This window comes from Vigna angularis, chromosome 5 (assembly GCF_016808095.1).
Source record: "Vigna angularis cultivar LongXiaoDou No.4 chromosome 5, ASM1680809v1, whole genome shotgun sequence".
NCBI lineage: Eukaryota > Viridiplantae > Streptophyta > Magnoliopsida > Fabales > Fabaceae > Vigna > Vigna angularis.
The window spans coordinates 12,573,139-12,586,159 of record NC_068974.1 but is presented as its reverse complement, the minus strand read 5'-3'; the positions used below and the strand labels follow the sequence as shown (position 1 = coordinate 12,586,159).

Here is a 13,021-nt window from a genome sequence, read left to right as displayed (position 1 = left end):
CACCTGGTGACTTTGAAAGTACGGCCTTAGACGCCGCGCTGCCATCACTAGGGCCAAAGCGATCTTCTCGACTCCCTTGTACCTTGTTTCCGCGGGCTGCAATGTTCTGCGAACAAAGTACACGAGTTTAAACTCTGGTTGCTCTTGCACCAAGGCCGAGCTGACCGTGTCCTCCGAGATCGCCAGGAAAAACTGTAATGCATGCCCCGAATCAGGTCGTCCCATAATTGGTCGTCCCATGACTGGTCATCCCAATGAGTGCCCGCACTTTTCTTCATGATTCTCACTATCGGCTTTATCCGCTCGGCCAGCTTTGGAATAAAGCGCGACAGTGAAGTTAACCTTCCTACCAACCTCTAAACCTCCTTCAGCTTTTGAGGGCTTCTCATCTCCATTATCGTTCTGCACTTATCGGGGTTCGCCTCTATTCCTCTGGTTGTTAGGAGGAATCCTAGAAACTTTCCCGCCGGTACCCCGAAAGTGCACTTGGCCGGATTAAGGCGCATATTATACTTGCGAACTTGATGGAACACCTCCGCGAGATCCCTCACATGGTCTTCTACCGAACAGCTTCTCACCACCATGTCATCTATGTAGACCTCCATGCATCTACCTATCTGACTAGAAAAGACCCTATCCATCAGTCGTTGGTATGTAGCCCCCGTATTCTTCAAACCGAACGGCATAACCTCATAGCAATAGTTAGACCGCTCGATGATGAAGGTCGTCTTATCACTGTCCGGGGGAAACATAGGAATCTGATTGTATCCCGAATAGGCATCCAGGAAACTTAGCACTCGGAACCCCGAAGCCCCATCCACTAACGCATCAATACTTGGTAGCGGATAAGAGTCTTTGGGGCAAGCTTTGTTGAGATCCGTGAAGTCCGTACACATTCTCCACTGCCCACTTGACTTCTTCACCATCACAACGTTCGCCATCCAAGTTGTGTACTTGATTTCACGGATGAAATCTGCCTCCAACAACTTTTTCACCTCAACTGCCACCGCCAATCTCTTCTCTTCCCCCAATCTTCTTTTTTTCTATGCCACTGGTCGGGCCTCTTTGAACAATGCCAGCCTATGTGACATAATCTTTGGGTGGATCCCGGGCATATCGGCTGCAGTCCAAGCAAACAAGTCCTTGTTCTTCTTCAACTCTGCACCTATCGTCCTGGCTTTGTCTTCCTCCAACTCACTCCCAATGGTAGTAACTTGTTCCTCCTTCCGTCCAAGGCTGAAAGGCCTTGTCTCTCCCATTGGTTCCATCCGATCATCGGTATTAGTTCTTGGATCGAGATCCGTCAAGGCTACCTCCGATCGTCTCCTCCTCTGCCGATTGGGTGGATCAGACGAGGATGGCTGAACCTTCAGCCCGGCCACGTAACATTCTCTAGCAATCCTCTGGTCGGACCGGACGGTGCAAATAGTTCCATTGTCTGACGGAAATTTGAGTGTAAGGTGAGGCGTGGAAACAATCGCCCCGAATGCATTCAAGCATGGTCGGCCCAACAACACATTATACGATGTGTTTGCATCTACCAGCAAAAACCTGGTTTTCATCTCCTTATTTCGCTCGGCTCCCAAGCAAGTTCTCAGATCGACATATCCTCTTGTATCCACCCTCTCCCCCGTAAATCCTACTATCTGCTCATTGTACGGGGCTATTAGGTCCTCGGATATGTCCATTTGTTGAAATGTCTTCCAGTAAAGAATGTTGACAGAACTTCCTTGATCCACCAACACCTTCCCTTTGTTGTACCGAGCAATAACAGCTGTTATCACCATTGGATCATCTTGGTTTGGATCAGGAGCATGAAAATCTTCATCGGTGAACGTGATTGGCGGCATGGAGCACTTCCTCACATCCACCCGGTGAACACTTTTGAGCTCCCTTAGATTTCTCTTCCTCGCCGACGCCGACGACCCTCCAGCAAAACCTCCAGAGATAGTGTTTATCGTGCCACGCAGTGATCGGTCATGGCTACAACTTCTACTTCGCCTACGATCCAGGTGTCTATCGTCTCTTCTATTATTTCGTTCCACCCTCGCCTTCCTGGGTGGACTTCTCGTTCTCCGTTCTTCCTTGACGAACCTTTTTAAGTGACCCGCCCGGATCAGCTCTTCCACCTTATCCTTCAACACCGTACAATCTTCGGTGTTATGCCCTATATTTAAATGATAGGTACAATGCTTAGTTCCGTCCGCCTTGGACGATGACCGAGAAGGTCTTACACGAATCACGTCTGCACTCAAGGCTTCTTCCAACACTCTAGCCCTTGGCATATTCAATGGGGTGTATCTTTCAAATCTACTCCCCTTCGGGCCCTCTCTATACTTCTGGCCCTTCGGCCGCTCACCGGATACGAACGGTTTTTTACCTTCCTTCTTCTCTTGCCCTAAGGTTGAGGTCTGTTCCTGTTGTCGCCTCTGAATCGCCCTCATCTCTTCTATTCTGATGAACCGAGCGTCTCTCTCTTGTAGCTCATCCAAGGTTAAAGGGGGTTTCGCAAACAAATTATCGGCGAAAGGGGAGGGCCTCAATGCGGTGGCCAGAGTGCTAATGGTAAACTTCTTACCCACTCCCCTCCCTTGCCGAGCGATTCTGTTAAATCGGTCCATGAAGTCTCGAAGACTTTCTCCCTTCTCCTGCTTTATATTGGTCAACTCCAGATACGTCAAATTTCGAGCTCTACCCGTAGAGAACTGCCGCTCGAATATGTCCCTCAAGGTGGCGAAGTTACCAACGGTTCGAGGTCTCAACGAATGAAACCATGCTAAGGCTTATCCCTTTATTGACAAGGAAAAAACTCTGCACCACACATTTTCACTAGGGGAGTAGATGGTCATGGCGTCGACGAAGGACCTCAAATGCTCCTCCGGATCACCTGACCCGTTGTACTTCTCCACGGCCGGAAACGCCCTCTTCGGAATCTGTTCCTCCATAACCGCCGCTGTGAACGGATGCAGGGCTCTCGCTCAGCCGGCTGGGATCGGACGATTGGCGGTCCGATGTGAGCCAGCCTCGCTCTGATCCTCCCCGTGATAATGACTGTCATGCGTAGGATCTGTGTCTTCCTCTGAATCCGGCTTCGTCCCCGGCATCTCAACGATGGGTGGTGTGCGTGCGGAAGACTGGCGGTTAGCTTGTGCCCCTATAGCCGCATCACGCTCGCCCCTAAGGGTCTCAATTTCTGCTTGCATCACCTCCATCCTTCTTCTCATCTCCTGCATGAACACTGTCGGGTCCTGCTCCATCCTTATGGTCTCACTTGGCTGTCCTCAATAATCCTGCGGCTACTGTTCGGGAATGCTCCTCCATCACCAATCGTTCCTTCTCGCTTCCTCCTTTACTCCTGACTCCTCCTTTCTCAATATCAAAGTGGGGTGACCTGCAGGAAACACTCTGACGCTCAAGTCAGAAATTATCCTTGCAAGTTTAATGAAAATCAATCAAAATCAGATCGTTTACCTTCTTCATCACTTGTTATTTATATGGTTTCAAAGAATATCACCCATTAATTTACCTCTTAATGGCGATTAATGCTCACCTTAATTGCTCGACAATGACCGTTACACCATTAATTACTCATTCATGGTCATTCAAAAGTTGTCCCCAACCGACGGCTAGAAGATTTGCGAGTACTGCCCTGGCGCCCGACCGGGAAAGATGGGTTTCCATACCCGATCGGTCTGATTGCTCAACTGATCTCACCTACTCGGCATTGACTGAGCGCGCCCAGTCGGTCGCCCCCTACTCGGTAATAATAGAAACAAAATTGCTCCATTTTTAAAAGAATTGGAACTAAATTGAACAAAAATAGCGAATATAAAAACCAAACTGAATACAAGAAACTAACATGTGACACTAACCATGACATGTGACAATGCTATTTGCATGTGACATAATGCTAACTTCATACCTAAACATTTTCTTAAATTCAGAAAAATTAAAAAAATTAACAATATTAGCAAACAAAATTAAATATTAAAAAGAGTAACCAAAAAATTATTTAAACGATGTTAGTCAAAAGGATTAAATTGAATAAAATTGACGAAAATTTAGATCTTATTAAACCAAAAAAAAGTATTATAACTAAATTGACAAAATCAAACGAAAATAAAAATTGAATTAATATTTTAAGCTATAAATAAAAGAGGAAAAAATATTATTTAACTTATAATAAGAGTAAAAATGACATGAAGGTAAAGTACTTAGGAATGCTTACGTGCCTTTCTAAGGAATAAGAAAATAGATGGTAAAAATATGACGAAAATGTAGTAACATTAAATACTAAACAGTGTAATAAAGTTGCAATCTAATGTAAGATTTGGATATTTTCATGTGTTTATTTACAAAAAACTACATAAGGGGGTAAATTGTTATCCTACGTTAGAACATCAAGATATATACGAATAAAGATAATATAAAAGTTAATTTTTAATTGTCAATACAAGAAAACCAGTAAAAGTTGAAAAAATAAAGATTTCGCCTCATCTTATCTCAGGGAATTTTTAAGAAATCATGTTATGATGAAAATTATATTATTTAGTGTTTATCTCTCCCACATTTTCCTTTGTCTCTACGTAAATTTTTAGAATATTTATCCTTGGAAACTTGTGAGTTTTGCTGCTCCTAATTTTGGAGAACATGTTATATTATCAAAAACTTGCATATCATACTCATAAGTTCTTAAGTACAGTGTAAATTTAACAAGTCTCAAATTAATCTTGTTTTGTAGTGAGTTTGAACAACATACAAACTTGTTCTGAACGTCTGAACAAAGAAAGAGATACAACTGAACATTATATAACATACAACCTTTTTCAACAAATTCAAATCCATACAAAGATGCCAGAATAATTCGAACGACACAAAATTTAATACTATATTTTATAATAATTTCACGTATACCAAAGTATTCAGATTCAAAATCTGAGGTTTGGTGCATGAACCTTGTTCTGATACTTCAGTCTCTCAGCACAATGAATGTAACAACAAATACACTACAATTTTAAATAGTCCTTACCTGGTAGCAGAGCAGCATATGATAACTGTATGAAAGCAATGACTTCATTTTCATACCAAACATACACAGCAATACACAAGCACACTATAAACAAGTAAACGACATTATTCTCTCTTTCTCTCTGCATAAGAAAAGCACAGATCAACACACAAAAGGAGCATCAACATGGTGATCACTGCAGTAGAGTCCAGGTTTTTGAGTGAAACCGGTCCTCTTGAGCTTCTCCCGTGCCCTCTGAACAAGTTCGTGGTTTGTGATTGCACCATCACTCTCCTTAATTATTTCCTGTATTGCATTGCTGAAAGCTCCATAGGCACTGGCAGCGTTTCCTGAAGGACTTGCATCTGCGGAAGTTTGGTCACTCTGACATCCACTCATCAGAATCCCACCAGCCGGAAGGCTGTGTCTGGATGATCCAGCATATGCCTCCTGCTTACTTTCCACACGTGTCTCCAGGGCAGGCTTGGCGTATCCCTCATCATCATCAAGCTTATGCTTGAGAAACTCTTGGGCAAGACCACCCACCAACCCCAATATTCCACCCCCACCTTCACCACCTCCTTGTTGGAGTTTATTCAAAATAACATTCATGAACTTCTTCACTTTGGGACTAGAATCTTCCCCAAAGACATCGAAAAGAGTAGGTCTGAGTTTCCCAACATCAATGTCTTCTTTCCCAGTTTTCTGCTTGAGTATATCAATGAGGGTTGAAAGGGGCAGAGATCTATTCTTTACATAGCCATAGTCCCCATGTGGAAGATCAATATCCCTATCTTCAACCTCATCACCATCATCCCTGCCTCTGTGGTGGCGCAAACCTGAAGGGATATGGAATCCGCGAGACTCAATGGCATCTTCCACAGTCCGATGGAGAAAATTTGAAAATCCAAAGCCAGAGCCAGAGCCAGACTTAGACTCTTCCTCCTCTCCCTTTGTACTCTCTCCTATCTGCTCCTTAGCTTCTTCAAGTAGGCCACCACTGTGGCAAGAATCAGACACAATTGTGATCCTGCAACCTCTGGGGATTCCATCCACAAACTCCCTGAAATCATCATCTGTTTGCACAGACATACACATATAGCCTGTTACTTCCCACAAAAAAATCATGCCGATGCAACAATGTTCCATCTCAAACATAACAATTTACTTCTACTATGTTTGAATTAAGTTATTAACATAAAAATGAAGAATGATTTTGACCTGGGAAAATTATACGATCTCATGAATCAGTTTTCAACAAATTCCCTGAATCATAATCTGTTTGCACAGACCTACACAGATAGTGTATCACTCGCAAATAAATCAAGCCAATGCAATAGTGTTGTGCCAAAAAACACAAAAATACTGCATTATTTTCCATCAAGTTGGAATTACTCAAACAAACACAGCATGAACATAGGGCTGAAGAAAAAACACGGATCTGCTCTTTACTAACTAAACAGATCCATCTGTTTTCCATTTCTGACCAAGGTAGACCAAATTTGGTCTCAACTTTGCCGGATACTCGATAAACGTAATCACCACCCATTAAAGTAAAAGGAGTAATAAATCAATTTAATATATGAAATTACAAGCATCAGTAAGAAGAGTTTAATTTTCATATAGTGTCAATATAATCTATAAAATTATATCGCCAATCGGTCAGAAATCATCTTCGATATGATTGCAGAGTAATTATTACAAAATCCTAGTAATTTTAATTATAAAATATTCTATAATTGGATGATATTATAGAAAAAACTTCACATTGTCTATGTATGGGTGACATCACTGGAAAATTTAATTTTCATAACTAACAAAATATCGTACATGATAGGTAGTAATTGCTAACGTGAATAAAGTTGTCATGTTTGACCAATTGTTAAGGACATTGCAAAATCAATGCATAGATTACTTACTTAAGGACTGAGTATTTATTTGGATGCAAAACTTAAAAGTATTTCTTGAAGTCTCTGAAAACTTCTCTAATGAAAAAAAGTCCTATTTATCTTCAATAGAGAAAATCTCAAACAAATTCTAACTTTTATCTAAAAAAGTGTTAAAATCTTTTTAAAAATTAATACCAGAGGGTGATTTCCTATTGGTTCATAGTGTAAACAGATAGAAAAATTCTATATAAATTGAAGGCACTAATTTGATGCATTTTACTACATCAACCGTTTATAAAATCAAACATCCCCCAAAATGGTGTCACAAATCTACACTGTTTTCACGCGGATACAACCAGATCTAGTTCAACTTTTCCTTCATCTCAAAACCCAGAAAAACAAAAGAAAACAAACAACTCATTAGATCAGCATTTTTTTGAGACAACTACAAAAGTTCAATGTCAATAATCAATAATATAATCAATTGTAATCAGAATAATTTTGTTTCGATCAATTCGGCAAGAGGTACTTGAAAAACAATTAATTTTGTTTGAAAGTAACATAAATTCCGCTTCTGCATACACAAAATAGGAATCGTAAATCACAAACTTTCAGATTAAAAAAACAATTAACTTTTTCAAATTTTCTTTTTCACAAATTTCAAGCTTTGTTCTAAATAAACACTGCAAACAGTTTTATATTTTATATTTTTTACCTCGAAAGAAGATGAAACTGAGAAAAATAATCTTCCCCAATCATGTCCAAAAGAAAAGAAAGCCCATCCCGAAAAAAGAGATCATAGCCAAACAGGAAAAAGCCAGAAAAGAACAAAACAAAGAGTTAAAAACGGATCTAGATAGTAACCAACCAGTGATGAGGTTCATATCAGAAGGAACAATGCATTCATCAAATCCAGTGTCATCATCCTCTCCCGTTTCCGCAGGAAGACGCGTACCGTGTCCGCTGTAGTGCACAAAGAGCACGTCTCCGGGCTCCGCCGATCGGACCAGCGAGGTCAACGCCGACCGGATGTTCTTCCCCGTCGGCTCCGTGTACGATTTGTCCGTGTCGATCAACACGGTGATGTTGTCTTCGGAGAAACCGTAACGCTCGACGAGGCACTGCTGCATCCGCTGCACATCGTTTATGCAACCTTTCAGCTCCGCCTTGGTGCCCGGGTAGTTGATTCCGATCAACACTGCCTTTTTCGCCATTGCAACTTTCTCTCTCTTTATGATCCACCAGTGAGAGTGTTACCCTTTATCTTGCGCGTTTTTCTACCTGAACGATAACGAAGACAAGGGGTGTTTCCGGTATACGATAACGTATCTACTATTTTCGCCTTAATTACATTGTTCAGTAACGGTTTAATCATGTAAAACAATTATAATTATGATTAAAGCCTTGTTTAGTATATTTATAATTGAGTGTTACCTTTCATATTTATTTTACTTTTTATAATTAAATTTAAAATAAGTTTTATTAAAACTGTAACCACTCTATCTCAACCCAAAAAGGAGGGAATTGGACTGAATCAGATTTTGACATTCTTTAAACAAAGTTGATTTCTTGATGTTGTTCTCAAAAAAAGTTTCTGACCATCAAATAAAATACAAAAACAAAATAAACGAAAACAATATTTTATGTTCAACTTTTAATCAAATTTACATTCCGTCATTTCCAATAATTTAAGTATGAGAGAATTCACTAGTGATTAACAATAAAAAAAATACAAGAATCTCTCAATACAGCCTCACTGTGCTCTAATACATAAAAATTCTAATTTTAGGAGGCTACACTTTCTCAAAGTCTTGCCTATCCAACAAAGAAAAACACAAATACAGAAATTATAGAACCTGGTTGCACCAAAGTGCTGATTACACAATTACACACAACAAAATTCTTGATTGATCACTTTTTCTTTTCTTTTAGCTTCATAAACTATAATTGATGTCTCTTGATGTTCAAGACAACTTGAACGTGTTCTTGTTTCAATTTGAACAAAGTCATCATGATTTTGGTACTTGAAAATGAGTTAAAATAGATATATATAACCTAAATGCAAAATTGATGTATTTAATCGATTATATTATTTTTATAATAAATTTGACTCTATTCATTATTTTAATCGATCATATTAATTCCTTAATCGATTAAAATAAATAATATCTCTTTGGTGTACTTATCATACATTTTATCTGATGGTGAACTGTACTTAATCGATTAAGACAACAACACAGATACCAGATTTATGTCATTTTATTATTCTATTCAACCAAGAATCTATTTTAGATAAATTCACTTCTAATCAACAATCTAATCACATAAAAAAACATTTAACAAGTTTTTACCTATTTTACCAAAATTGCCAAAACTCCCTCTCAACAAATTTTAATCCTATAAAAGTTGAGAATTAATACTTGGTTCCTAACTATAATTTCTTTAAATAAAAAAAGTTATTTTTCATATAAAATAAAGACCCATGAAAAATATTTACCTTAATAGTAACAATTTTATTACTAGTAGTAATAAATTTCTTAGTGAATGGAAAATATAATAAGTTTATGAAATGTGGAAAGCTAAATAAGAAATTTTGGTAGCTTAAATGGTAGAAAATTGTGGGGATTTCAAGAACATGAGTTCAAACTCTTTTCTACCTTTTTCTTTAAAATAAAATTAAAAAAAAATTAAATTATTGATAGTGGATAAAGCACTCATATTAATATAATAAATAATATTAAAAAATTAGTGAATAGTAAAATTTTTGGACTATAAATAGTCATGAGAGGGGAGGCTATTCTGCACAAAGAGAGGAAGAATCAAGTGAGAAAGCTTGAGAAATAAAGAAGAAAGAGTTAGGAAGAAATTTTTAGTTGCAAGAAGAGTAAAGATTCTGGAGAGTTTTCGGGGAAACATATTCTGAGCAAGATATTAAGTCTGGAATAGAAGTAGGGGAACTAACATTTCTAAGCTTTTATATTATTATTTAGTATTATTTTGTTACTATTCATGTCTTGAAATTCTGTGTGAATACTGTTAATGAAAAACATAGGTGCTTACTGTATATCTATCTATAGTGAATTTCTGTGCTAATATTATATGTTGTTGTTTTGAATCTGTAAATAAGAAATTTGTTAAAACTAGTTGAGGAACACTTTGGCTAAGGAAAGACTTGGTACTTAAGTTGTCCATTGTGACGCACCTCTCTTTCCTGGAAGTCTACTCGACAAGTTTTTAACTTAAATCCTATTGAACAGATTATGTACTATTAAATTATTGTGCAATATATCTTGTTGGAATGGAAATTTCTGATGAATTCATGTTATTGTGGTAGATATGGAATTATGAATGATAATTGTGATGGTAGGATAGAGGAATCTTAAAAAACGGAGTTGGTACATCCCTGATCATAGAGCAACCCTGGTCAAATCCAGTAAGTTGTGACTAGTCATATGTACTGGTGTTTATGGTGAGTTTGATTCGTCAAACATTTGATTTTTCACCGGTGACCATTTATGGTGATATTTTAGTATTGTTAATTTATTTTGTGATATATTCATTCTGTATGATTTCTACGATGATTGGATTTTATTGGATTTGAATTTATGCATCTGAACATGATATGAGTATTATGGGGAGATTTTGTAAGGATATAATGTGAGTTGAGGAATATGAGCATGGTATGAGTCTCGTGGAGAGATTCAGTAATGATGTGGTATTTGTGTATATGTTGATGTTGAGGGTCCTGTAGTTTGAGGTTATCCTGATACTCTAATAATCATCCAGTCTCAAGTAGAGAAGGATGAATTATGTGGTGAGAGGGGCAGGAGGTCCTGGTCTATGTGCCGGTTTTGGATATAGTGTTGAGGACTAACCTTGTGGATGGTATGGAGGGCAGGAGGTCCTGGTCTATGTGCCGGTTTTGGACATAGTGTTGAGGACTAACCTTGTGGATGGTATGGAGTATTTTGGAAGTGTATTTGTAAGAGGAAGTAGAAGGCATCACAAGTGCATAACCTCTCGTGACCGCTCATCAACATATCATTGGAATAAGTGTCTATTGGGTATTGTGGAAATGAGTGTTTATTGGGTACTGTGGGATGAGTGTCTATTAGTAATTGTGGTATTGTGGTATGAGTATCTATGATGCGATTGTTGTATGATGGTATGAGGGTGTCTGACATAATTATTATATGAGGTTTGTTGAGTGTATCAAAGTAATGGATGAATATCTATGATGTGATTGTTGTATGATGGTGTGAGGGTGTTTGACATAATTATTATATGAGGTTTGTTGAGTGTATCAAAGTAATGAATGAATATCTATCATGTGATTGTTGTATGATGGTATGAGGGTGTTTGACATAATTATTATATGAGGTTTGTTGAGTGTATCAAAGTAATTATGCATGTTTTATAAATGATTGGTTACATGTTAACTCACTCTACTTGTACTTGTTTCTGTTTGTGTATGTGCGATGATCGTATAATTCGTTATATGGGAGCAGATGGAGGAATGTCGTCTGATCTAGTACCAATGAAGAAAGATATAGAATAATAAATTAGAAGAATTCGAATTATATTTATGAGTTTGTAGTTGAAATCTGAGTTTAATATATATATATATATATATATATATATATATATATATATATATATATATATATATATGTCAACTATAAATTTTCAAGTGTGAAATTAAGGGATGTTATCTTAAATGTAATGTTACAATATATAAATTATGAATTATTCATGAGATTACGGGATGTTACACTTTACATCAAATAATGATATATTACTTAAATAAGATTCAAGATAATTTATATAGTGTCTTTTGAAATAAAATTGTAATGATAAGATTTAATACCTTTTTTAATTTCCGTATTTATATTAACTGTTTAATTTTTTTTAGTTAAAGTTATCTTAATATATATTAGAATAATTTAATATTATTTTTCTATTAACGTTTGTTATAGTGAGATAATTTGACAGGGTGATATATATATTTTTATTCGAAAACGAGTTCATACTCTCGTGATCTTTTAATAACAGTAAGATTAATATAATGAAAGATCACATCATGTTTTTCTAATAAATAATGGGATTGCATTAAAATTTAAAACAAAAATATCATATATGATAATTAAGAGAAGTATTACGTGTTTAATAAAAATATTTTTATTAAATCATTTAATTCTATAAAATTTAAAATTTGTATAAATATCTATTTAATTAAAAAATTAAATATATTTTAGTACTCAAACTTTAATATAAAACTGAAACTCGTTTTTATTTTAAATTTTAATATAATTTAGTCATAAACATTAATATAATTTGTTCTTAACTTTTAAAAACAGATATATATAATCTTCTTAATCAAATTTCTTTACATTTTTTAATGAATAATAATGTTTTAACTGATTATTTAACATGTTTTATCTCAAATACTAGTCTAAAATATTATTTAATATGTAAAACAATTAATAATATTAAGTTAAAAGAATTATACATAATTATTTTTAAAATCTAAAATCAAAATTTAGAATATAAATAAATTTTAATTTTACGTTCAAACTTAAATTTTTGGATACTACCATACCAGTAACATCCGGAAATTATGATATTTAAGTATGTAATTTTTGTTATATCAAACTTAATATGATAGTAGATAATAAGCTAAACTATGTAAAGGTACTTTAATTTTTATATTAGATCTTGCTCGTTTATATTTTAAAATATTTCATGTTTTCTCGTGTATATTTTGAAAAGGATAAAATATGTTTTTCAATTTTTGTTTTAAACATCAACAAAAGTTGCCTAGTCTTCCAATAGCTATAATTTTGTTTAAGTTGTAATCTAATGTAAAATGCGATGTTAAACCTGAACATTACTGAAAAACTTTTAATAACTTGTTAATTTACAAAATCATTCATCAAGATAAAAAAAAAGACTTAATTTAGCAACATTATACTTTTAAAATGTTAAATACAATGATTTAATTTTATTCAATTTCCATTATGTAAAATATATAACACATGACTTCTATCTATCTATATATCAAAACCCGTAACATTCCAAAATATATAGTATAAACTATATAAATAGTAGTCAACATCATAATATG

At 35.9% G+C, this 13,021-nt stretch overlaps 2 protein-coding genes across 2 annotated transcripts; both read right to left on the bottom strand.

The window, feature by feature from the left end:
* Positions 1-1,043: 1,043 nt before the first annotated feature.
* Positions 1,044-2,945, bottom strand: LOC108339233 (uncharacterized). The gene is made up of 2 exons (XM_017576373.1): positions 2,866-2,945; positions 1,044-2,757 (listed from the first exon to the last, which is right to left on the bottom strand). Exons 1-2 carry the CDS (start codon positions 2,943-2,945, stop codon positions 1,044-1,046), a joined length of 1,794 nt encoding a protein of 597 aa, XP_017431862.1.
* Positions 2,946-4,863: 1,918 nt separating this feature from the next.
* Positions 4,864-8,227, bottom strand: LOC108338807 (metacaspase-5). Its single transcript, XM_017575836.2, has 2 exons — positions 7,766-8,227; positions 4,864-6,084 (listed from the first exon to the last, which is right to left on the bottom strand). The coding sequence occupies exons 1-2, from the start codon at positions 8,109-8,111 to the stop codon at positions 5,171-5,173; spliced, it is 1,260 nt and encodes a 419-aa protein (XP_017431325.1). The 5' UTR covers positions 8,112-8,227; the 3' UTR covers positions 4,864-5,170.
* Positions 8,228-13,021: the final 4,794 nt, after the last annotated feature.

Coding starts and splice junctions, on each gene's coding strand:
- LOC108339233 (XM_017576373.1), bottom strand. CDS start 2,945: ATGGAGGAACAGATTCCGAAGAGGGCGTTTCCGGCCGTGGAGAAGTAC. Junction 2,758..2,865: donor GATCCGGAGGAGCATTTGAG/GTCCTTCGTCGA, acceptor TCATTCGTTGAG/ACCTCGAACCGTTGGTAACT.
- LOC108338807 (XM_017575836.2), bottom strand. CDS start 8,111: ATGGCGAAAAAGGCAGTGTTGATCGGAATCAACTACCCGGGCACCAAG. Junction 6,085..7,765: donor TGATATGAACCTCATCACTG/GTTGGTTACTAT, acceptor CTGTGCAAACAG/ATGATGATTTCAGGGAGTTT.